The 24,518-nt window shown below is 39.3% G+C and overlaps 1 protein-coding gene across 1 annotated transcript; it reads left to right on the top strand.

Moving 5' to 3' along the window:
* Positions 1-2,282: 2,282 nt before the first annotated feature.
* scamp2 (secretory carrier membrane protein 2) lies at positions 2,283-21,678 on the top strand. Its single transcript, XM_017432904.3, has 9 exons — positions 2,283-2,449; positions 8,906-8,980; positions 9,741-9,827; positions 12,268-12,379; positions 13,004-13,132; positions 14,490-14,646; positions 15,637-15,738; positions 18,559-18,676; positions 19,984-21,678. The coding sequence occupies exons 1-9, from the start codon at positions 2,393-2,395 to the stop codon at positions 20,131-20,133; spliced, it is 987 nt and encodes a 328-aa protein (XP_017288393.1). The 5' UTR covers positions 2,283-2,392; the 3' UTR covers positions 20,134-21,678.
* The last annotated feature ends 2,840 nt before the right edge of the window (positions 21,679-24,518 follow it).

Raw genomic sequence — 24,518 nt, 5'->3', positions numbered from 1 at the left:
AGCCACTCTGATGGCAGGATATAAATGTCTAAAATAAATCACTGCACTTAAATAACACTTTTGCCAGTCCCAAAGCCCAGATGAAGTGTGCAGGTTAGAACTCTTGCATTAAAAACAAACAAGAATCGACAGAAGAACCTTTATTTGTAGTTCTGATCATATTTAGATCATATTTCCACAATTATGTAGTCATTTAGTGTCTTTTAGGACAGCCAGTAGCTACTTTCCTTACTGAAGAGTTTTGAATTGGACTGATAATTTGTTTTAGGGAGTTTTTGCTCTGTCATTTAAGGATTATCAGTATATGTTATTAACGCACAAAGACAATTAAGTAAAGGTCCATTTCAAAGCAGCAAAGTTGGGAGGTGTTTACCACTTTTCACTACTGCTAAATTTTTATATATTCCCTGTGCTCATTATCAAGTATCAGTTCACCAATTCATGTGCAAAACTTTTAACAAGTGTTTATTTGCTTTCCTCAAACTTTAGGCAGATGTGTCCTGAGAGACTGATCTGAAATGTAACACAAACCATACCAGTGTTATAAACCAGTGCCTGTCTTTATGAACAGACTGAGTATTGTCTAATCTGGACTGATAGATACTTTATTGATCCTTTGAAGGAAATTACAGATATAAATCTATATCTTTATCTAATAACAATGAAGACTCTTTATGAGATTGTAAAACAAGTGAAACTGAAACCAAGCGTGAATCACTGTAACATCAGTAACACGTCATCGTAGAAAACATGGTCATTTCAGGCCTGTTGGAGAGTCACCAGACATGCCTGACTCACCTGCCCAGGGAGCCTCTCATTTCTCACTCAAACCCACCAGAAAACTACATTTCTGCATACTATTGAGGCAGGCTGCTGAGAAGAAAAACAATAAAGACCTAATTAAAGTTGAAGTAAATTAAGCCCTTTGCTTTTATGAGAAAAAAAATCAATAAGTCACAACTAAATAGCTGACACACTGGTTTTGATTTTATGTTCACTTTATTTTTTTTAAACAAATATAGAAAGGACTCTCATAACCCTGCACATTAGGTGTTTACATTTTTAATGAAAGTAGGTATAACTAAAATGCTTTTTTTGTTTTGTTTTTCTCCTTGTTCTGTTCAGCAGTGTGTTTTGTAGATTTCCTCACTGACTCGACAAAAGCCCAATTAGGATATCCACATGTTCTGAGAGCGTTGTTACTTTTCCTTCCTTTCTCTGTTCGTGGGGACGTGTTCATCCCGATGCTGTAAAGTTCTGATGACAGAGAGTTTGTGTTCCAGAGGGTGGCGAGAGTCCAACAGAAGGTACTGATCTGTGTGTGTTGGTTTCCTGTAGACCTCAGTGTTGAGGCTGTCCTCTCTTTCCATGTGAACCAGATAGTCCAAAAAGGACAGCTTCTTGTCGTTTGCATCTTCTCTGGTGAACTTGATGTTGTTGTCAACAGAGTTAATGAATCCAGTGAAGGCTTCTGCTTCCTTAGCTTGGACTTTGACCCAGGTATCGTCTACATATCTGAACCAATGGCTTGGTGTAGCTCCCTCAAAAGAGTTCAGGGCTCATTTCTCCACTTCCTCTATGGAGAGATTGGCCACAATCGGTGACACTGGAGATCCCACTGCACAACCATGCTTCTGTCTGTAAAAGCTGTCATTCTTGAAATAAGTGGTGGAAAGGCAGAGGTCCAGCAGAGTGCAGATCTGGTCTGGGATGAAGTTTTTCCTGTTGTTGAAGTCATGGTCTTGTAGGAGTTGTTTTCTGACGGTTTCCACTGCTTCTGATGTGCAAGTGAAAAGAGAAGGGATATCAAATTATACCAGAGTTTCTCCTGGAGCTAGCTTCAAATGTTGAACTTTGTTGGCAAAATCAATGGAGTTCTCCGTGCGATGAAGTGTGTTTCCAACAAGAGGAGCTAAAATACCAGTCAGATGTTTTGCAATGTCAGTGAGTTAATGCTGCTGCTGATAGGTCTGAGTGGTGTTCCTTCGTTTATTTTGGTAAGTCCATCTAGACAGGGAGTGGCTTTCCTTGGGTATAATCTGTAGTACAATGATTGATTAATTGTTTTGTGCTTTTCAAAGTTTTGCTATAGCTCAGAGGTCACAACCGAAAAACTCAAGACTGTAGATTGAACAAACTTTTTTAAAATTTAGCGGTAAGCATAAGCTGGTTTGAGACTGGACTGGAAAGACAAGTCATCTCAGTTCATTAAAGAAGCAGCTTCTACTCCATGTGGCAAATGACGCACACGTTATTAGCCACCTAGCTCGCTGCGCATGCGCCTTCCGCCCTACTCCAGGAAGTGGACAGGAGAGGCAGCTGAAGCGACACGGAGGAGTTTGTTTTTGACTCCACTTTCTGAGGAGATAAAACGCCTCGCTCCCTTTTCGTAATGTCGGATTTTGATAACAACCCGTTCGCGGATCCTGCCCTCAATAACCCCTTTAATGTAAGTATGCGGGTTAAGGTTTTTATTATGAGTATGTGGCGAAGAATTGCGGGAGTTGGTTCGTTAAAAAGGGGCCAGCACGCCAGGAAACTTGTTGGGTGGGTAAGGAGGCGGGACCTGTTAACAGCTCCTGGGCAGTCATTTGCTAGAGTAGTATGATTGACAGCACGTTAGCCAATCAGCGACATCTGTTAGCAAAAAAGGCGGTTTACGCTGAGAGTGAAGTTTCAGGAAGTTAAACTGTAGCTAAACAAGAATGTGATCAAACTCTGTTAAAAATCAATGCCACAGTTAGTGTTACAGTTCACTTTAAGAATATAAATGTGTGTGTTTGTGTTTATTACTTAGTTTGTTTTTGTTATTGTTTTGTAGCTCTGTGTTGTCACCCATATTAGAACTTTTTGAGGTTTTTTTGGCTAACAAGATGTAACTTACAGGTTAATCCGCTATGATAAAAGTCATATGTTTACATTATATTTGAATAAAGGTGAACAGATAAATCAGTGACACTCAGCTGCATCACTGTATGTCCTTATATGTTATTTAGATGTGACACTGATTTAAAGAAATTGGATAAATAGACTTTTTATGAGAGCTTTAAGTTGCTCTTAGTTTCATCATTTAATCATGCCATTTTTTTTTCAAATGGATCTTTTTTTAAAAGGGAGCTGGCCATTAATGTTTCACCTACACCAAATTGATAGTTTGCAAGTAATGCATGACGTAAATTATTAACAGAGAGGCAGGAATGGTCCTGATATTTTTACTGTTACAGGTCTAAATGAAAATGAAGCTCCCAAAAACGTTAAATCTTTTAGCTGATACTAATGCATAAGTTGAGCAGTCCTCACTCTGAAGAGGAAGTTTTGAGAAAAGCAGTAAATAGTGGTGCTTATTAGTATTTCATAGTTTGGTAGCAGAGATATTCAAGAGTCACTGAAGAGTCTGGCTCCTGCATTTGTAGATTTGCGTGTACGACACAATTGTGTACAGATGTGAACATGATGAAGCCATTCAAAAATGTCAACAAACATGGCAGCATGTCTTTGTTCAAAGGTGAAGTCCGTTTGTAAAATTTGAAACAAACGGTCTGAAAAATGCAGACCTTTTGTGCAAAAAGACCGCTTGACTTGCTACATAAACACTCCCTGGCGATGAACAGCCCAGTTGAACTTTGACTCCCTGAAGTCTTGGAGAAAACTTAAAGGGACAACTAGTCAAGGGAGCACCAAGACCACCATATCGTTCACATATTGATTCAGAGCCATCAGGGAGCAGCGAATAAATGACCAAATCTGCTCCGACAATGCAACGACCATCTGTGCAAAGATGGTGGAAAGAAAGCCAACACAGAAACAAAAGGACCACTCCAGGCCGTCAGCTTCAGAGTTCACAACATCGTCGACTTATTTTAAGTACTCACCGCCACAAAGCTACGCTCCAATGACTCTTGAATATCTTCACTTCCAGCTGTGGTCCAAAATTGGCATGAAATAATTACTCGGTAAACAAAAAAACAAACGCTCCAACATTGACTGGCAGCTTCTTGGCCGCATCTGAGGTTGGCACGTGCTCAGAAGGATTGTGGGATTCATGTATTTGCCTTTTTTACAAATCCCACCTGTCTTTAAAAAGAAATTTCTTCCAGGCATTTATTTACAAATTCATACATGCAGAGTTATTTTTACTAATGATTCAAACTTTTGGTATCCTGACAAACTCCATCAGTCGCATGTTTTTATTCTGTATCTAATCATCTCCAATCATATTAGCCTTTTTTTTTAGTTGTAATGAACGTGTTTTATATTTGCAACTTTGCTGATAAAGTTTGCTGGCTGAGCCTGTCATGTCTTTGTTTAGATACGATTATTAAAGTAACGAAGCAGTTTGACCACAGGAGCCATTTTCAGAAATTTAGGAAGCAGTTAGCTTGCAGCAGAGCATGTTGCATTGAATCAAGAACACATCACTTACTATACAGAGTTAATAATATGTAACCTAGTTTTCATGCCCATCGATGTGAATATAACTTTGTTTGTTAAATACACTTGCTGTTATAGGTATTTTCAGATGTGAGGACAAGGATAAAGTGGTCTAATACTGCTCTAAAAAGACACAATTTAAAAAAGTCAAACTCAAAAACTGGGGTGGCACAGTGGTGTAGTGGTTAGAGCTGTTGCCTTCTTTTAAATTCCCAGATAATCACACAATTTGATTCCTGCAGGTGTGGCTGTGGTGGTTTAAACATATGCATACAAATAACTGTGGTTTTATTAGTTTAAATTGTGTGTAATAATTTGTCTGCTATTTCTGCTGTGATCTGGCATTCATGCAGACCAGAACATGAGCTTTGTGAGTTTTGTGTGTCTTCTGTAAGCAGCAACAACAAAATCTAAAGTGCGTAATTGTGGCCCACCACCCGTTAGAGTTTTTTTTTTTTATTGTCACAGTTACTTCTTAAATGTGTGAAGATTGAGTACGTCATCGATAATAACCCAACCCTTTGATCAGTGGTCACATGACTTCCAGCATGAGGTCAATCTTATCTGCTCTTTACACACCTGGAAACGCTCCCAACAGGAAAGAGAGCGGCTATCCTCCGTCTTTTACTCCTGGCTCTTACGCACATGTGGTATCTTGTCAAGTAACGACTAAAGGACTGCTTGTTTCATTACACATCTTAGATAGCAATGAATAAGAACGCTGACGACAGTAACCATTAATCCTCTTTTAAATAAGGGCTGAGCTGGGACGCGCTAAAACAAAACGGCACGACGCTCAGAACAGCAGCGAAACGGACGCTTTTACACTCCTCATAATGGGTTTTATAGATTCTAACATAATATGCCAAACCTAATTTCAGATCATATCAGGCGATATCCTGACATAAATATCTCTTGCGCCAGGAAACAGGGCTTGCTAGGATAAAGTGATAAAGTCTAAGTGTGGCTGTTTTTTGTTTTATAACTAGAGTTGGGTATCAAAAAGAAGCTCTTCATGGAGCACGTCTCAGACCCCTTGGTGCTAAAGTGTAAACAGACAACTATGATAGAGGGGAGGGGAAGTACCACACAATTAACCTCAAGGTGTAGAAATGTGTATATTTTTAGTTTAAATGATAGCTTTTTTTCCCTGGAAAACAAAGTATAATGTGGAAACATAGAGCAGAGCTGTGTGAATATAATGTCTGGTTAGTTCTCGAGGTTATTTAATCAGGTAGTCTCACACCCATCAAACAAACAGTAGTCACTGCTGACATCACTGATATGATCAAATGTGACTCGGCACTCCAGTGAACCTGACTGTGTCACGGGAAAAGGATAGTTCAGACCTTTTGAAGTGGGTTTCTGTTGAAAGGTTGTGATTAGTTAATATCTTACCTGTTGTAGATAACACTTGGAACAACCTCCATTTGGAGAAATATTTTAATTTTGACCAGATGGATGAGCTAATGGCTAGTCTGAACATCCAAATGGGATTTCCGCCACCTTAAATCAACCCTAGTCTCAAATTTCATAGTGGTCTATGCAAATGCCTATTTATAAAAGTTCACAGGAAGTGTTCATAAACAAGATGTTGTGGTTTCAGAGGGGATACATACACTATATTGCCAAAAGTATTGTTCCCATTCTTAATTCATAGGGTTTAATATGTTGTTGGCCCACCCTTTGCAGCTCTAACGGCTTCAACTCTTCTGGGAAGAGTTTCCACAGGTTTCCACAGTCTCCACTGCTCTAGAGTCCAGTAGCAGCGTTCTTTACTCCACTGCATCTGACTCTTTACACTTGGTGATGGAAGGCTTGGATGCAGCTGCTGCCATGGAAACTCATTCCATGAAGCTCTCTGCTCTCTGTTCCTGAGCTGATCTGAAGGCCACATGAAGTTTGGAGGTCTGTAGCTGTTGACTCTGCAGAATGTTGGTGACCTCTGTGCCCTATGAGCCTCAGCATCCACTGAGCCACTCTGTGGTTTTACATGGCCGACCTCTTTGTTCCAAATCACTTCCACATTGTTATAATCCCACTAACAGCTGACTGTGGAATATTTAGTGGAGAGGAACTTTAATGACTGGACTTTTTGGCACAGGTAACATCTTATCACGGTACCACGCTGGAATTCACTGAGCTCCTGAGAGCGACCCATTCTTTTACAAATGGTTGTAGAAGCAGTCTACATGCCCAGGTTCTTGATTTTTTACACCTGAATTCAATGATTTGGATGGATGAGTGAATACATTTGGCAATATAGTGTATCTTCGGAAAGAATAGAAGACACAAACTGTAAAAGTGGAATGGACAATACTAAAAAGAAAGCAGTATTTATTTTAGGTTGTGACAAGTTAGTTGTGGCTATGGTTTGTTATGCTGAGAAGACGAGGCCTTTAAACATGTGTTGTGACATCAACACCTGGCCTTTCCCTGCTGCACGAACATAACCGAAGCCAAAGAAACATTTTCTCAGGTTCTTTTTTTGTAGCCTGGCATGCCTCTGTTTTTACGCTTTAAATAGCTGAGACACAAAGCTGCTTCATGATGGGATAATGATTGGAAGTTGAAGAAAAAACATGTCAGAAAAAAAAATAAATTTCCTGTTTTTTATGAAACATTTGTGGCTACAGAGTTAGAGACATGAGATGTTTTTATTGCATTTTTATGTCTGACCTTTGGAAATCAAGCCTTCAAAAAATTTGGTCTGAGTCACAGTGATCTGACTATAATAAAGGTTTTTATGAGTCAGCCTACATATTTCTCTCAATGTTAGCATAAACTCATTTAACATAAAATTCATTATCAAATTCACATGAGCAGAATGGGATAGTGAATAGCAGGTTGGTGGATATAAAAAGGGGGAATAATTATTCACAAAGTCATTTTGCTTTTTTAGAGTTTATTGGATTTTAATTTTAGTTTTAATCAAATCCCCCCCTCTGTGAATAATTTTGATCCTATTCTAAAGAACAGTTTTTAACACAAATGTTTCAATGGGAGCTACTTTAAACCAGGGTCTAATTGCATGTTGTAATCCCCTCAGATTATTTGTCATGTCTACAAATAACATTTTAGATGTGATTTTTATTAGTAGATGCTTTACTAATTCATTGTTTTTAATAATTTGTTGGTTCATAGTTGATAAAAATGAGAACAAGGGGCTAAACTAACAAGAAAAGTCCTGTGATCTCTATAAAAAAGAAGAAATGAATTAAAAATAACTTGGAGCTCTAGCCATGCTTCTCTTTTATGTGAAAGAAAACCTTTCATTCTGTCCCGCAATGTTTTGAAAAATGTCTTAAACTCAGAGAAGCTTCAGGACTGAAGCCTTACTTTGCTCTTAAGAGACCTTTAGCAAACAGAGAAACTACTTGAGAGGTTTTTGATCAGACTAAAGTCACTAAAGCCGTTTAATCATTACCATCAGCCTTCCAAGCTAATGATTCATTATGACTTTTTAGACATCATCGATACAATGGCAGGATGTTTCTGTGGGTTTTTTTTATCACTTGGTCAAAGAGTGGGATCAGTCGGTCTGGGCTGAGGGTTTTTTTTTGTTTTTTTTACGTGCAAGAATGATCTCACGTAGAGCTTATCTGATAACAGGATACACAGCTGTAAATATCTGCACGTTTTTTTCCTTTTTCTTTTTTCAAAGGTCATGTAAAAGAAGTCACACGTGTGTCCTAACAGCTGCTCTGATTCTAAAACTGGATTTAAACTCAAGAGAAGTGAAGGAATTGGCTCTTGCTCACGTGGTAAAGAGAGGTGGATGTTTTCTATTCAAAGAGAAACTACATTGTGAAACTCCTGGAAAGCTCCAATCCTCCACCCATGTACAGATTTTTGCTTCCCTAACACTACCAGACATTTAGATCATATAGACTGAGACAGTAAACGCCGTTTGGCATTTGCAAATGCGTTGCAAAGAGATTGCCACCGTTTTCTACATACGGTCCACATTATTCAGCAAACAAAGAGAAAGTGACCCTGGAGAGTCACCTGTGTCTCCGTCAACAAGTCCTAACCATTTTGTTATCTTTATATTTTGCTGGAACAGTTGTAAAGATTTGGTAACAGCCTCGTCCAGCTGCTCTTCCGAGGAGCAGTAGAAGCGAAATGACTCCATTAAAGCTCACCTGCTTTTCCACATAAACAAACACGCCCACAACAAAGTTCTGACCAGTCACATGACACTTTGTGCAGACCACCGCGAGTAAAGGTTCATCACGCAACTACGTCAATGAGAGCATTACTTCTTGCAGAGTACGAATCAGCCTTAAGACTCCTACAAACCAGCACACAAAAAAAACTTCCCAAAAGTCATCTAAATCTGTTTCAGACACATCTGACATTAATGAGCTGTAAAATCAGACCCCCTCCTTCATTGACTTTGAGTCGTTCAAAGCACAACTTGTTTGTTTCTGTAAATAATGACGTTGAACGCCATGTTTTGTTGTTTTCCCAGGATCCTTCTGTCACGCAGGCGACCGTCTCCAACATAGAGCCAGTCGACCAGTACAGCCCGTTCCCCCAGTCTAATGTAAGACGCCTGAAACTCCTGTCACTTCTTTCTTTTTGGTTGATTTTCAAATTTGACATTTTTTCTTCCAAAACTGCTGTCAGAAACTTTGAATCATTTGCTGATCACCGTGTTTGGTTTGTATTTACATTTTACAGTCTGTCAAACTCTTTATACTGAGCTTATGTCTGATTAGAAACACAGGTTCAAAGAACGAAGAAGTGGTTTGTTTGTTTTTTTTTTCTTCTCTTCAGCCTCTCTGGATAGATTTCCAAAATAAGACCTGATAACTCTCCTTATCAGAAGTGAGATGTTTCAACACTTTCCCTGTTGGGACAAATGAAATCTCCAGTTATTATGTTGCCTTTATAATATATTTGAATAATCATGGAGTTTTGTTTTATTTTCAAACCATTCAGTCTTTTAGAATTGTAGTGGATGTAGATTATTGGTCTCTCATATTGTTTTAGTCCTTTCCTAGTTAACTTTTTATAGGGATTCTTCATGTTCTTCAATCATTTCTGTTTTATTTTGTTCTTCTGTACCTGATCTTCTGTATCATGTCACCTGTTAATTCATAATATTTCCATGTTTATTTTATTCTTTCTTTTGCATGGTTTGAATTCCTCTTCCTCCTCCTTTTTTGTGTTCTTTCATCCACTTCATTCACGGTAACATTTCCTCCCTTTCCTATATTTTCTTAATTTCCTTGCTCTCCTTATAGTTTTGTGTCTTATAAGTGCATGTAATGTTTTTAAAAATTTTTATTATTGTCCATCAGGATGGATTAGCCACTCAAACCACGCCTGCCTCCACCTCTCCCTACCAGCCTGCCGTGTTGCAGCCTTCCACGGAGCCCAGTCCGCAGGTGAAAACACGCCGTCATCGCTAACCTCACCAATAACCTGCTGCAAAACAAACAAAAAAATCTGCATTCTCTGCAGCTGCAGGTTGCTTACTTCCTTATATCTTGTTCCTGTTCACGTGTCGTCTGTATTCTAATAACACCCTGTAATTGTAGCACACAGATAGCACAGCTTCAGTTTTTTTTTTTCCCAGACAGCAAACACTAAATAAATACAGAAAATAATGGACTGAACTAAGAGAGCAGCTGGTGAATAAAACACGAGACAGTGAGGTGATGTAAAGTTTATTCCTCCATGTGAAAGCCTCAGTTTTGTCACATTTGATCTTAATATAAATAAAAAAAAAAACAAACAACTTTGAACCTGTAGCTACTTCTGAACTTAACCTGTGATATAATGATGCAGCTAAAGAGCAGCACTGCAGTCCCAGACGGTTAAAGAGCTTCTTGAGGACGTCTGATGGGCATTCAGACATCATCAGACTTCACAAAATGGTTTAATGAGATTTTATGTTTGACCGTTTTTAAAATTTATTGAGTTAAAACACCAGTCACAGTTTGTCTTTCCTTTTCTTGTCAGGTCAGCTCGCTAAAAAGGTTGTGATAAATAAGTACTTACAGTAACATAGCTTTGAAAGTATAGTTATGCTTTTATAAACATTTGCACCCTTTTCCATTATTATATAGTTTTTGTTTCATCTCCCAACGCTTCAATACTACCTTAGATTAATTTGTAACCCAGGCTCATACGTGAGGTTGATCAGTTGCTTTTCAGCTGTTGAATATTTTAATAATCAGGTTCTCTATTAAATAATCTGTCGATTATTTGAGTTACTGAATATACATGTGCTACGGCACTTTATCCTACCCTTAAATCCTGAGAGGTCTAGACTTTTACCAACAATAAAAGTTATGCCACACCTCTACGCCATCCAGATCGTTTGCACGCTCATGCACATGCACATTATACTGGTGCTCTGCAAAAGATCAGTTCAGTTATTATTTATTTTATCAGAAACCCTAGAAAACTTGTTTTATTTCTATAGGCGATAACAGCCTCCTGGATCTTGCATATCTTTGCTGGGAATGTTTTTAGCTTTTGTTACCTCTGTTAAGTAGGTTAAGTTTTTGACAGTGTTGGTTGGTTTGTTTGTTTGTCCGTCCGTCTGTTAGCAAGATTACTCAAAAACTAAAGAGCAGAATTTGAGGAAATTTTCAGGAAATGTCACAATAAAGAAATGATTAAATTTAGGTGGTGATCCGTCCAAAGCTCGAGGTCACAGGTGACGCCCGTGCTGTAACTGCAACTTTGCAAAGCACAAATGTCAAACTGCACATCTAGACACTTCATGGGTCAACGATGAGCCCTATAAATTCAAAGGTCAAGGTCACAGCTTGTTACCTCCGCCAAGGAGGTTAACTTTATTGTTTATGTAGTATGCCACATGTAGTGTGCACAAGCACGCACACACCACTCTCTCAAGCATGTAAGCAGTTACATGTAAAATGATGACTACATGAACGTTTGTTTGCTCCTAAAGCTGGTTCGTTGTAGTTTTATTGACTGATTTGAATGGTATGTGAAATTGAATGAAAGGCAAAACATATTTCTTCAAAAAGCTCCTTTTTTTGCCGTGCATTTCTTAAGTGAGAAGACTGGAAACTGTTAAGAGTCACCAACATATTATTTTGTGTAAAACATACGGCTAAAACTACATTTGATATCTTTCGCACTGTTTTGAACTACTAGAAAAAAAGCCTACTACTAGATTTGTTTTTTTATTTAAAAACTCTCTGGATCTAGTGGTGGAATTTTCTTGATTAAGATTATTTTGTGGTATAGCAGTTTTCAAAATAAATGCTTGCAAAAAGACACCCTATACTTTTTTCATTCCTATTGCAGGGTTTATACCAAAAACATATGATATATATCGTTACCGCCACCCATCACAATAGCCTGCTTCATGCTGGGATTTTTACTGTTTCCTTCAGTCAACTGCATGACTGGAATTAAAGTAGTTCTAAAATTTAAGTCATATTGTCTTTTAAAAGGTCTTTAAAATGTCTGAAATTTACCTGACTGAAACTAGCAAAAAGCCTGACCTCTGCAAAGTTGTTGTGGATGTTGCACTATTGTGGTGAGATTTTAATGAGATTTCCTTTTTATTTGTTTGTTTTGATATAGTCTCAAACTTTTGGCCATTTTTAATTTATTTCCTCTCTTCCTCGACTGTACCTCATGTAGGTGAAACACAATGACCACGGTTTACTGTGCGGTTTAAACAAAACTCTTTCAACCTATTATTTTCGATTTGCATGTGGCAGATGTGAAATTCCACACAGATGCTCTAAAGCCTCTATTGTCACATAGATCACTTCCTGTAGATCTGAAGTCCTGGTTCAACTCTTTTTGACTCGTGTGCGTTTTTTCTCCCCCTCTAAGGCGACCGCTGCTGCAGCTCAAGCCACCCTGCTGAAACAGCAGGAAGATCTGGAGAGAAAAGCTGCCGAACTGGACCGCAGGGAGCGGGAGCTCCAGAGCAGAGGCCCAACAGGTCATTAAAGCTAAAACCCCCTCCTCTCTGCAGCAGCACCACAAGCAGCGCAGCTTACTGAGACAGGAAAACCTTCTGCTGTGTGTGCATTTTGTATTATTGATGATGCTTTGTGAAACTGAAGGTCCTTACACTGAAAAATGCGTTCTTAGCCATGCAGGCAGCTCTGAGAGATCTCACCTGTACGTTTTAAAACCTTACAAAGTATTAAAATATTTAACAATCATGTATAAAACTGCAAAAACCATTTTTTTTGTACTCTTCTGTGTAAGTTGATGCTGACCTGCATGAAAAATGTCTCCTGTGTATGTTGAACTCTAATTGTTGTTATGGTTCCTAGTTTCAGTCTTGGATTTCAGTAATTCTAATTCTTCATATTGTATTTTAAGGACAGCATTTGACAGCATTTTTAGATGCTGGAATACAGCTGTTATACATCAGCTCCTGCACACTTAAAGCAGTGTATCACAGTTGTATTTCCTGTTGTGATTCTCACAAGTTTCAGTCTGAGTGTGAAACTGTACGTTGAAGATGGATTTCAGAGATCTGGTTTAACTCTTTTTGCTGTGTCAGATGCATTATGTCGAAGACGAGCAGGGTTGACGTTGCCTCTTGCCTCGACAGGTAAAGAAAACAACTGGCCTCCGCTTCCCAGGTTCTTCCCCATCAAACCATGTTTTTATCAGGACTTCTCTGAGGAAATCCCCGAACAGTACCGGAGGGTCTGCAAAATGATGTACTATCTGTGGATGTGTAAGTGTATTGCAGTTTTTGTTACGCATCAACCTCTGCTGTGAAAATGTTTATCGTACTGAGACTCATCAGTGAATATATGCACAGATACCTGATCAGTGGTGCAAGTTGAGCAACCTCATCCCCGTGTCTAAAGGTGGGGGTGCAAAGTTACGCTTACTTAGAAAAAAATTCTCAAATGAGATTAATTTACAAGGTTTTTGTAATTCTCATTTTTACTTTGTTTTTGTAACAAAGTACAAATTTATTGTTAAAAATATTCTCTGAATTCCAGACCTGCCATCAGTCATCTTTGAGTTGGTTCAGCCCAACTCTCCCTAAATGTGACCACCAGCTGAGCTAACTGAGACATTTCTTTATTCTGCTGATTATTTAAGCAGCCATTCTCAAAGTCCGGGCTCTGGTTCGGATCCAGACCAAACAGGAAGTTGATCCTGATCCAGCCAAGATTTTATTATATTGCACTGGAAAGCAGTGGTAGGATGTCGCCATAGTGGCGTGGCTCCTTTAAGAGTGCGTTATAATGTGTAGATACTTGGAATGTGTGATATATACGGTACAGGGTATAAAGGATAAACATTGAACCTATGGCGAAGATTTGTACGCCACCGCAGTAACGCTTGTTGATGACGTAATCAGCCGACGTCAGAGCGGAGAGCTGCATGGCTGAGAGCACAGGGGAGGAGCTCGTTAAAAACATGAGCAAAATCATTTATTATCTGGACCTGGTTCGGGTTTAAACAGTCACTTTTTTACATGTAACATGCTGCTCTGTTGCCGTGCATTTCTTAAGTGAGAAGACTGGAAACTGTTAAGAGTCACCAACATATTATTTTGTGTAAAACATACGGCTAAAACTACATTTGATATCTTTCGCACTGTTTTGAACTACTAGAAAAAAAGCCTACTACTAGATTTGTTTTTTTATTTAAAAACTCTCTGGATCTAGTGGTGGAATTTTCTTGATTAAGATTATTTTGTGGTATAGCAGTTTTCAAAATAAATGCTTGCAAAAAGACACCCTATACTTTTTTCATTCCTATTGCAGGGTTTATACCAAAAACATATGATATATATCGTTACCGCCACCCATCACAATAGATATCGGGATGTGAATTTTATGCCATATCGCACATCTCTAGTAGATACTCTAAGCGACCACATCAAACTTGAAAAAAATCTACTTGAAGCCGTAAGACAAGACCATAGGTTTGTAGTTGCTTCATTGATCAGGTGCCTATGAAAATGTTTTAAGTGGTGTTATGGTTCTGTTTGCTGCTGAGGAAGTGGTTCTGCTGCAGCTCAGTCACTCAGATTCAGCCTGCTTTCATGCTGCGATTTTTACTGTTTCCTTCAGTCAACTGCATGACTCTGTTCCTCAACCTGCTGGCGTGCCTGGCTTACTTCACCACCGGCGACCACGGAGTTGATTTCGGTCTCTCCATTCTCTGGCTCATTCTCTTCACCCCCTGCTCCTTCCTCTGCTGGTACCGACCCGTCTATAAGGCCTTCAGGTGAGTCCTCCTCCGTGACAGAAGCTGTCCTGTATGTGTGGCTTTTAAAGCTGCGCAGAGAGCGCCGCTAGTGACTTCAGCCTGTAATTTTCCTCAAATGGCAAATAATTCATGAGAAAAAGTAGTTTTAGGAGATTTTTGTCATTTTAATAATGGTTTATAAGTCTTAAATATTGATGCAACGTGTTAAAGTGTAAAAGCACACAGCAACTGAGCATCTTAAATTGATGACTAAAAAATGAAAAAACTATTAATTTTAGTACTTTATATTTTAGCTTTTTAGTTGATTGCACTCAACAGTTTGTTTACAAAGATTATAGTCCAGAGGATAAAAATGCTTATTTAAATTTTCCTATACCGTATTTTCTGAACTATAGGGAGCACTGGATTATAAGAAGCACTGTCAATTAATGGTCCATTTTCAAACTTTTGTAATATATAAAGCGCACTGGAGTATAAGATGCATCGTCGTGCATCTTATACTCCGCACAAAGTTACAAATATTTATTTGTGCGTGCCAATCTCCATTCAAAATGGACGGATTCGGTGCTCTAGCGGAGCTGGTTCGCCTGTATCAGCGTTTATATGATCCCTCTATGAGAGATCTCAGAGATAATCAAATGGTTCAAAACTCACAGAGGAATACTGCACTGACGTAAGTGTCAAGTATAAACGCCTACAGCGCTCGTTCAGGTCCGCACGCCCTGCGTGGAGCCCTGCGCGACTATAACTGAGCCTTAATGCTGCAAGCGGGGTGGCTTTGTAGTTTACCATAGTTGTACTAAAACATTACGACTTTATACATATATAAGGTGCTCCAAATTATATTATAAGGCTCACTGTCATTTTTTGAGAAAACTGAAGGCTTTTAAGTGCACCTTATAGTTCGGAAACTATGGTATACAAAAGGTAGCACCCATTATGAGAAAGATTAAGCTTGTATCACATTTTGTGGGATTTAAACGCATGATTTGTTTTCTGTTTGTTTAGGACTGACAGCTCCTTCAACTTCTTCTTCTTCTTTTTCGTGTTTTTCGTCCAAGTTGTAATCTTCGTCATCCAATCTGTGGGCATCCCCTCCTGGGGCAACAGGTGAGTCCCAGGCTGTCGAATGAACTGTACTAAATAAAAGTTCTGATATTAGTCTACACACCGCTTTTACCATTACCATTATTCTTAAAAAACTACTTCAATTTGTAATTTATTAATTAGTTTGTTGAACAGACATTAAAGAAATATTTTCAGCGTCTTCAATGACTGACTTTGGAAAATATAATCAAGAATTTGATGGCAGCAACACAGTTAAAAGTTGGAACTGGCTTGCTTAGCGTTTTCTTACAATACTGTTTTTGCACTTTTTTATTCTGTGGTTGAACATCTGGACACAGATGTTAAAAAAAGCTGTAGCATCTTTTGAAAGAATGCACGTCGCCCACCTTATTTCATGTCAGAGTTTTAAACTGAGATCACCCTGTGATGAGAAGCTGTAGCCTGATTACAGCAGTTTTGGTCCCACCTTGTAAATGATGACTCGCAGCTACTACCATACCAAGTTTTAGATCAATATCTGTAAAATTAACTGTTGTTGGCTAAGGTTGATTAGCTTTGGCAGCCATCTTGAACTGGGTTGACGCCAAATGTTGATGAGTTGTAAATGTACATTTAATGATTTCTTACTGAGTTAACTAAGTTTTAGATATTTTGCTAACAGACACAGTTGAATCCACTGGTCAATGGCAACGTTTTAAAAGTAGATCTTGCGCAATCAGTTAGTTCTCAGAGGCTGTGTTGGGACTGACTCTCAATTACTACCATACTAAATTTTAGCTCAATGTCTGTAAAATCGAGTTCTTGCCAGTTCTGTGTTTGATAAGATTGCTTAGCTGTGGTGGCCATCTTGAATGGTGTTGACTCCCCTAAAGTTAATCAGTCCTAGACGTACATCTAATGATTCCTTTCTGAGAGTTTCTTTAAAATTTGCCCGGTATTATGTGAGATATTTTGCCAGACAGATTATTCATATAAGACTGTTTTGGTGTGGTAGTGACTGAGAGTCATCCTCATTACATTCTCTGAGTGCCATCAGATTTCACAAGATGAAGTCATTTACATAGTTTGACCAAAACAGCTACAAATCTTAGTTTAAACATCTGGGATGAAAGGCGTCAGTGAAGATTAGTAAAATCATTTTTTCTGCCTGTTTCTGTTACATCACTGAGCTAAAATAGGCTTTTTTTAAAAAAAAAAAACCTGATCCTGTATTTTCTGTCACCTCATTTTCTGCACTCTGTCATCTCTTCTTCTGATAGAATCTTTCTGTTCTTCAGTATCTGTATCCGCTGCTAATCCTGTAAGTTTCTGCTGCTCGCTGTCCCTCCAGTACATCCCGCTTAAACTTGTAGTTTGACTTGGAGAATACAAGTTGAGTAGTAAACTGAGCCTGAACTTCAGTTCAGACTTTTCCAAGTGGGTATGAGATGGTTCCTGCTGCACTAAACGTTTCTGTATAAAAAGAGTGGGGACATTAAGACAATGGCAAATTGGGACAAAATGCTGTAAGATATTTTTAAAAGGTTAATCTTTTCATTATTTCATTAACCCCCATGTTAAAAATAATGTCAGAAATCCAATTTATAGACTTAAAAATGGCTAAATTTAGGAACCCATTTCTTCCTTCAGCTGTCATTATTACAATTGAGATAAAAGTGTAAATATTTGACTTCCTCCAAGGAGGGATGTTTTGGGTTTGTTTGTTTTGTCTGTCTCAGAAGATTACTCAAAAAGTAACGAGCAGATTCGGATGAAATTTTCAGGAAACGTTGAGGTCACAAAGAACAAATGAATAAAATTTGGTTGTGATCGGGATAATTTCCTTTAATGACCCTATGGCCTAAGCCATCACATGATGATGAGTCCCTCATCGACGGATCCCTCAAGTTTGATCCGTCTAACTGCTGGAGGTTTTGTCTGTTCTTCGTGACCAAACTGCTGCAGCTCCTTCAGGTTGGATGGATGCTGCTTGTGTCCAACAATCTTTAAATCAAACCAGAAATCCTCAGATGGACTGAGGTCTAGGGTTTCGACTGGACCATTCCAGGACATTTCACTGGTTCTCCTTCAACCAGAGGTGTGCTGCTGCAGCAGAGTCTTTGTCCTGCTTGAAGGTGGACATCTGCCCCAGTCTCAAATCTCTTGAAGACTCAAACAAGTTTCCTTCAAAGATTTCTCTGTAATTTACTCCATCCATCTTTGCTTCAACTCTGACCAGTTTCCCAGTCCCTGCTGATTGAAAACATCCCCACAGTGAAGCATGGTGGTGGCAGCATCATGCTGTGGGGATGGTGTTCTCAGCATGATGAGGCAGTAGATTTGTACCAGACATGGTGTTCCTCTTGATTGCCTAAAAGTTTGAGTTTAGTCTCATTTGACCACAGTACCTTTTGTGTCTAACCTGTGTGGAGAGTTCCTTGGCCTTCATGATGTCTCTTGCTTGGCAGTAGCTCTTACTACTTAGAAATGCGCTGATGTTGATTCTGGGGCTGTCAGAACAAGTGGATAAATTCTGAAGTTGGTGGTTTTAAATCAAGAGACATAAAAACAAGTACACCATTAAAGTTTCATTTATATATACTTAAAAATTTTAAATACAACTTTTTTCCCTCCGTTTAACTTCATTAATTGTGAGCATTTTGTGTAGATTCATAATTTTTAATCAAATTAAAAATCCTTTTTAAATTTCTTTTTCAAATAACCTTCCAAAAAAATCTTTAAAATATTCTTTTAAATTCAACACAACCGAATACATTTATGCTTTATGCATAGTGCATGAAGTGTAAATAAATAAACACATGCTTTTCAGCTTATTTATGCTGCTAATATAATGAATTAAAACCTGTTTTTTCTTGACTCCAGTGGTTGGATTGCTGCCATGTCTATAATCAGTTCTCACACACCAGCGGGAGTCATCATGATCATCGTGGCCATCCTCTTCACCATGTGTGCCGCCACGTCTATCGTGTTGCTGAAAATGGTAAGAGCTCATTCACCTTTTTAGATAAAGGTTCTCTTCAGTATCTTAGCTGTTCCTAGGACTGATCTTCTGGACAGAGATCTCTGAGGTTGTTCCTGGGATCTGTTGGAGCCACTCTTCCAGTTTGGAGGTCACGGCATCAAGTGCTCCGATGACCTCTGGTACCACTGAGGCCTTGACTCTCCACAACTTCTCCATTTCCTCTTTCAGCCCTTGGTATTTCTCCAGCTTCTCATGCTCCTTCTTCCTGATGTTACAGTCACTTGGGAGTGCTACATCTATCACCACTGCTTTCTTCTGTATCATATCTATCACCACAATGTCCAGTTGGTTAGCCATCAGCTGTTTGTCAGTCTGGATCTGGAAGTCCCACAGTTAGCCCTGCCATTCTCCACCACCTTAGGTGGATTCTCCCACTTTGACTGTGGGCTCTCCAGTCTGTACTCATGACTAGAAATTAAATACCGTATTTTCCGCACTATAGGGCGCACTGGATTATAAGGCCCACTGTCAATAAATGATACATTTTCAAACTTTTGTCATATATAAGGCGCATTAGGCGAAACAAAACAGACCCCTGTCTTTTCGGGGAATACTGCACCAAGTACGCATGGACCACCGGGGAGGTCCGTGCGTTCTTGAGGATTCGAAGCGGACGTCTATCAGAAACGTCCGTGCAAAAATCAATTTTTATTACTGCATACAAGTTCTCAGTGTCGCACAATAAACAATAAACAAAAGAGCGTTCATGTCGAACTGTTTAGAGTGCGACACCAGGTGAGAATCGGCGCCAGCGCACAGCGCGACTGCCGCTGTCTGTGCAGCACTCACAGGTGGCTGCCCTGGAGGTGAAGAAACAGGGCTAAAGGCACCTTTTTTTTTTTTTAAAGCTAAGAGGCAAGCAATCTGTTCCTCCTCGTCCGGTGATGCCATGACTGAAATTTGTCACGGGAGAATTTTAGGCAGTCTGTAAGCTCAAGTATGAAGTCTCAACTGTCTGCAGACAGTCCACCCGGAGTACGCACAGTACGCCCGAGTATGTGGGGGGCCTAATGCTGCAAGCCATGCGGGTTTGTAGTTTACCAAAGTTGTACTAAAATTATGACTTCTTACATATATAAGGTGCTCCGGATTATAAAGCGCACTGTTGTTTTTTTGAGAAAACTGAAGGCTTTTAAGTGCACCCTATAGTCCAGAAAATACAGTAGTGCTTCTTAAAGTTTAAGAATCACTGATCTAAGGCATGCTTTGCTAACATTCACCCACCATGACCTGGGTCACTCATATTCCCCCATTTTCCTCCTCAGGTTCATGGCCTGTATCGCCGCACCGGGGCCAGTTTCCAAAAGGCCCAGCAGGAGTTGTCACAGGGCGTCCTAACCAGTAGAACGTTTCAGTCAGCAGCCAGCGGAGCAGCTTCAGCCGCTGCCCAGGGAGCCTTCCAAGGAAACAACTAAGTGTACAATGAGCTGAAAGAAGCTCCTTCTTACAGGTCAAGGTCTGTACGTTACAAGGTCTAGGTGATAAACTGCACTTGTGGTGAACAACCACGACGTACATAGTTGGCAGACATCTAACCTGCAGGGATTCTGCCTGAGTAGTATCAGTACTCTGGTGTTCTGGATTTCCAGCAATTCTAATCTAACCTTCTAATGTACAGACCTTGATCCAGGTGAGGCTGTTAGTAGCCTCCACTAGGAGTTCATGTGTAACTTTCCACGGTAGCTTCTGGTTTTCTCATCCAAACTCGACCTGCAGGGTGACCTCGTGTGGCTCTATGTGGATGTAGAGAATGAGCGAAGTATAAAGTCGTACATCGAGTACAAACTGGGGCGGAAAAACGCAAATGAAGATCACTGATCGCTACTTAAGCATTCTCTTGCTCTGTATATTTTGTCGCCACTTTTTGACAGTGCTCTTTAAGTGTGTGTGAGACTGTGTGTATGACTAGTAGATTGTAGTATGCTGGTTTCTTCATACTATTTGACGGATCCTGTAACATAAATAAGAAGTGTTTCTGTTTGTCGTCGATTCACTTGTATTTTGTCTCAGAGGCACTTTTCTGTTGTTTACTCCAGGTCAGTGAAGTCTTCGGTTTTCTGTGCTGCAAATTGAAACTTGATGTGGAAGTTTAGGAACTGAATCGTATAGTTTTTTTTTTAATGGTTTGTCTGGCCTGGCTATTACTGTAAATGTGATTTAAATCTGGAGTTACCTAATCAGTACAGAAACATACTTTGCTTTTTGACGGTTTAACATCTGCAGAAGAAAGGAGCACTTCTTTAATTTCATGCTTTTACAAAACAAATTTAAGTAGGCCTAAATGTTGTATACTACCACTGTAATGTCATTTTACTTCACAGCTGAATTCCTTGTTGAATCATTAAATTAATTTTCATTTTTAATTTATCAGTACCATGTTGATTTCTTTTGAAAGTGGTTCAGTTGAAATATGAGAATATAAAATATTAAATTAAATGTCTCAGCTCAAGTCCAATACAAGTCATTCCTTAAAGGGCCGATCTAATGCATGTTTTTTCTTTTTTTTTCAATACTATAGTTTGATGCTGGACGAGAACTTATTGTTCGTTTTCATTACAACATTTACCTTCTTATGAGCACATTTAGTGTTTGAACTTTACAAAGATCCCGTTTTCTCAAACCGTCGGGCTGTCAAAAGTCTGACTTGCCTTGTGGGCGCAGAGCTCTTAAGTTATTTGCATATGGCTGTATATTTTCCACAGAATCTCTTCTTGTGAAAAACATGGATGTGTGTTTGCTTGATGTGCTGGTTTAAAACATTGGATCAAACTTTTCTAAGTCGCATTGTAAAAGTTGCAAATTCTTCTGATTTCTGACGTTTTTTTTTTGTACCAAATACTTTTGTCAGTGTAAGGATTTTTTTTAACCCTTACCTGACCGCAACGTATTTGAAGATTACAACTCGGTGCCTTTTGTATATAAAACACTGAATTTGCAACTAATAAAAAGCTTTGCTCTCATTTAAAGTTGTAACTGGTTTATTCAGTAATTAAGACAGGATTCAGATGCAAGTTTTACTGAACCGTGATTTATCTGAGTGGAATAAGTTAAAAAAAAAAATTCTGCTGAGGGGCAGAAAAATAACTTTGCTATTTAACACTGTCCATAAAATGATGATGGATGTGATCTTAACCATGAAGCAAGATAATCTTTTGTGTTGCTTCTCTGAAACTCTAACATCAAATCAACAGCTTTGATCCTCAAGGGAATGCTTCATATGTGGGGTTCTGTGGAAAGGTTATGAACAGTTAGTATCTTACCTGTAATAGATGGCTCTTTGAGTGACTTCAGTTTGAAAACAATAGGTTTATTATGACCCGAGTGATGAGCTAAAGGCTAGTCAAAGCAGAGCCAAAACCAAAGTGGCACACTACAGAAATATAATACCTCACTTCTTGTCAAACTTTGATTGACAGCTGTCAAACCATAAATCCCGCCGACTATCCGTCCCAGACATCACCAATAGATCACCCCTAATCCTGCACCCCCCATACACACTAAAATAAAAATGAAACAATGTCATAACTAGCTAAATAAATAGATAAATTTAGAATTATACCAAAAAAAGGATAATGTATAGCTCCCAGTAAAAGGTCTGGACATAATAGTAGTTTTAAACATCAAAGTTTTTGCCTGTACTGGTGGGAGGACAGCATCTGTCTTGGAGTTTTTCCCTGCAGCTACAGCCGTCTTCCCCTCAAAACTGACACCTTTTTACCATCATCTAATATGCAAGTCTGTCTGCTTTAGGGCCTGAATGCTGGCACCTGTGTGTGTGAGAGAGAGTCACTGTCTTTATTCTGATGTAGTCTGCTTGTGAGTTGTGTGAAGTTAGCAGATGCTAATGGAAGGAATGAACTGGGTAATACAAAGTCGCTGTATCAGAACGTGGTGGTTGTCTCGTTAGAAATCATCCTGCACTGCATCTAAGCAGGTATGTCGTTGCCGTCAGTGTGGAGTTATGCAACCATAGCAAATTTCACGCTGATACTCAGAAGCATTAAGTTTGACAGGTGAAGCACTGCGGCCTTCACTGTGTTGATGAAAGTCGAGGAGACTAATTCATCAATTTAATCCCCCACCTTTCATGAGACAGAGGTGAAGGTAACATTGGTGGCACTCTGGTAACCCGCTCTAGCTCTCCAGTCTGATAAAACCTCAGGTACCTCAGCAGCTGATAAAGTTGTTGATTCTCTCGGGTGCTGCCCAGGCGTTTGACAGTAACATCTCAGACAGCGAGAATGCTGAGGATGAAGACACAGAAGCTGAAGAAAGAACCGGTGATGGCTGAAACAGGGACGCTTCTTGTCTCCATCTGACAGTGCAGAAGAGGACAGCATGTCTCCATACTGGTTGTAACATTATCTTGGCTACTGTGTTCATTCTTAGGTACAATGGCTGATGAAGCATTTTCCTCCATCTAATTATACACCATGGAGGCAGGATCTAAAAAGTGTTTTTTAACGACAGAATGCGACTCCAGCAGTGAAGAGCAAAGAAGTTTGCTCGCCAACTTCGTCCATTTGCTGAGCCCAAACACCAACCAGAAGAGCCAGTAACTTTCCAAATAAAAAAACTCCACAACAAGTACCACAGCCGCATGGCCTGATGGTTGGGGGTTTCACAAATAAGATAAGTATAGTGGTGAGTGTGGGTTTCTTGTCCAGGGTTGTTCAGACTGAAACATCAGCAGTAGGAGTAGATGGTCCCTCAGTGAGTTTAACATCCTGACTTGGATAATGCATCACCTCTTTTTTTGTTTTCACTCTTAACTCTTCTAAATCTACCCTAAACTCATTGCTTTTTAAACTTGTTTTATTACAACTTAAGATGTCAGCAGCTTGGTAAACAGGCCTGTGTCCCAAGTGGGAAAATTGTAAAATAATTTGAACTTAAAGTTTGACGAGGGCTGAGGTAGACTATCTTTATTATTATTATTATTATTATTATTATTATTATTATTATTATTATTATTGCTTGCAAAGCCTCACAGCTGTCAAGCCTGATGTTAAGAGGGCAGTGTCAGAGAGAACATGTTTATGCCTGGTGCAGGTTTATAAAATATCATTTGCACACTGTGCAAATTTGGATATTGAAGTTGTTTAAGGATGGAAGCAGTCCGTTTTGGGTTTGGCTCCATCCTCACAGGTTGTTAGCTCATTAATCTGGTCAGAATCGATCTATGCTTCTCCAAACTGAGGTCAGCCAAAAAGCTGTCTGCAACAGGTAAGATATTATTGTTAGTAGCTTTTCCACAGAAACCCATTTAGGAGAGTAACAGGAATGAGGAATAAATCAGAGGTAAATAATCTGGGTACCACCTTGAACAAAGTCACATTAGAAGTTTTATTGTATTTCCTCAGGATTTAGTTTTTTTATTATTCTACTTGATATTTTTAAACTCCAGTCAGAGACGGTTCATATTAGTGAGTCCACTGCCATCGGTAGATGACATCATCTCTGGACTTGTGGTGGGTCTGACCCTTTTGGGTGCAGTGTTACCACTAGAGGGAAGCATAGCCGTGGAGAAGCTGCTCCACACAGTGATGTGCTGACTCACTGTCAGAGAAACCTGAAGCAAAAATGTCCATACAAGGTGTCCTCTCACAGCTACAGCAGGACGTTACACAGTTTGTCTTTGGCCGTAGCTCCTGCTAACACAGCTGTCGACTGATGAAGTCCAGATTGGACTTTATTGCGGACAGGAAAACCTGTTTTTGTGTTTGTTATTCAAGAGAACAGTCTGAGATTTTACAAGACGTGATTTTTATAAATCTAAGAAATCTTAGGTATCTAACCT

Source organism: Kryptolebias marmoratus, linkage group LG11, assembly GCF_001649575.2.
Source record: "Kryptolebias marmoratus isolate JLee-2015 linkage group LG11, ASM164957v2, whole genome shotgun sequence".
Taxonomy (NCBI): domain Eukaryota; kingdom Metazoa; phylum Chordata; class Actinopteri; order Cyprinodontiformes; family Rivulidae; genus Kryptolebias; species Kryptolebias marmoratus.
This window is presented reverse-complemented; position numbering and strand designations above follow the sequence as displayed.

Bases quoted from the DNA above. Each gene is read 5' to 3' on its own strand.
- scamp2 (XM_017432904.3), top strand. From the start codon at position 2,393: ATGTCGGATTTTGATAACAACCCGTTCGCGGATCCTGCCCTCAATAAC. The intron at 9,828-12,267 runs GTGAAAACACGC...TCCCCCTCTAAG, and splicing joins CCACGGAGCCCAGTCCGCAG to GCGACCGCTGCTGCAGCTCA. The intron at 18,677-19,983 runs GTAAGAGCTCAT...TTTCCTCCTCAG, and splicing joins CTATCGTGTTGCTGAAAATG to GTTCATGGCCTGTATCGCCG.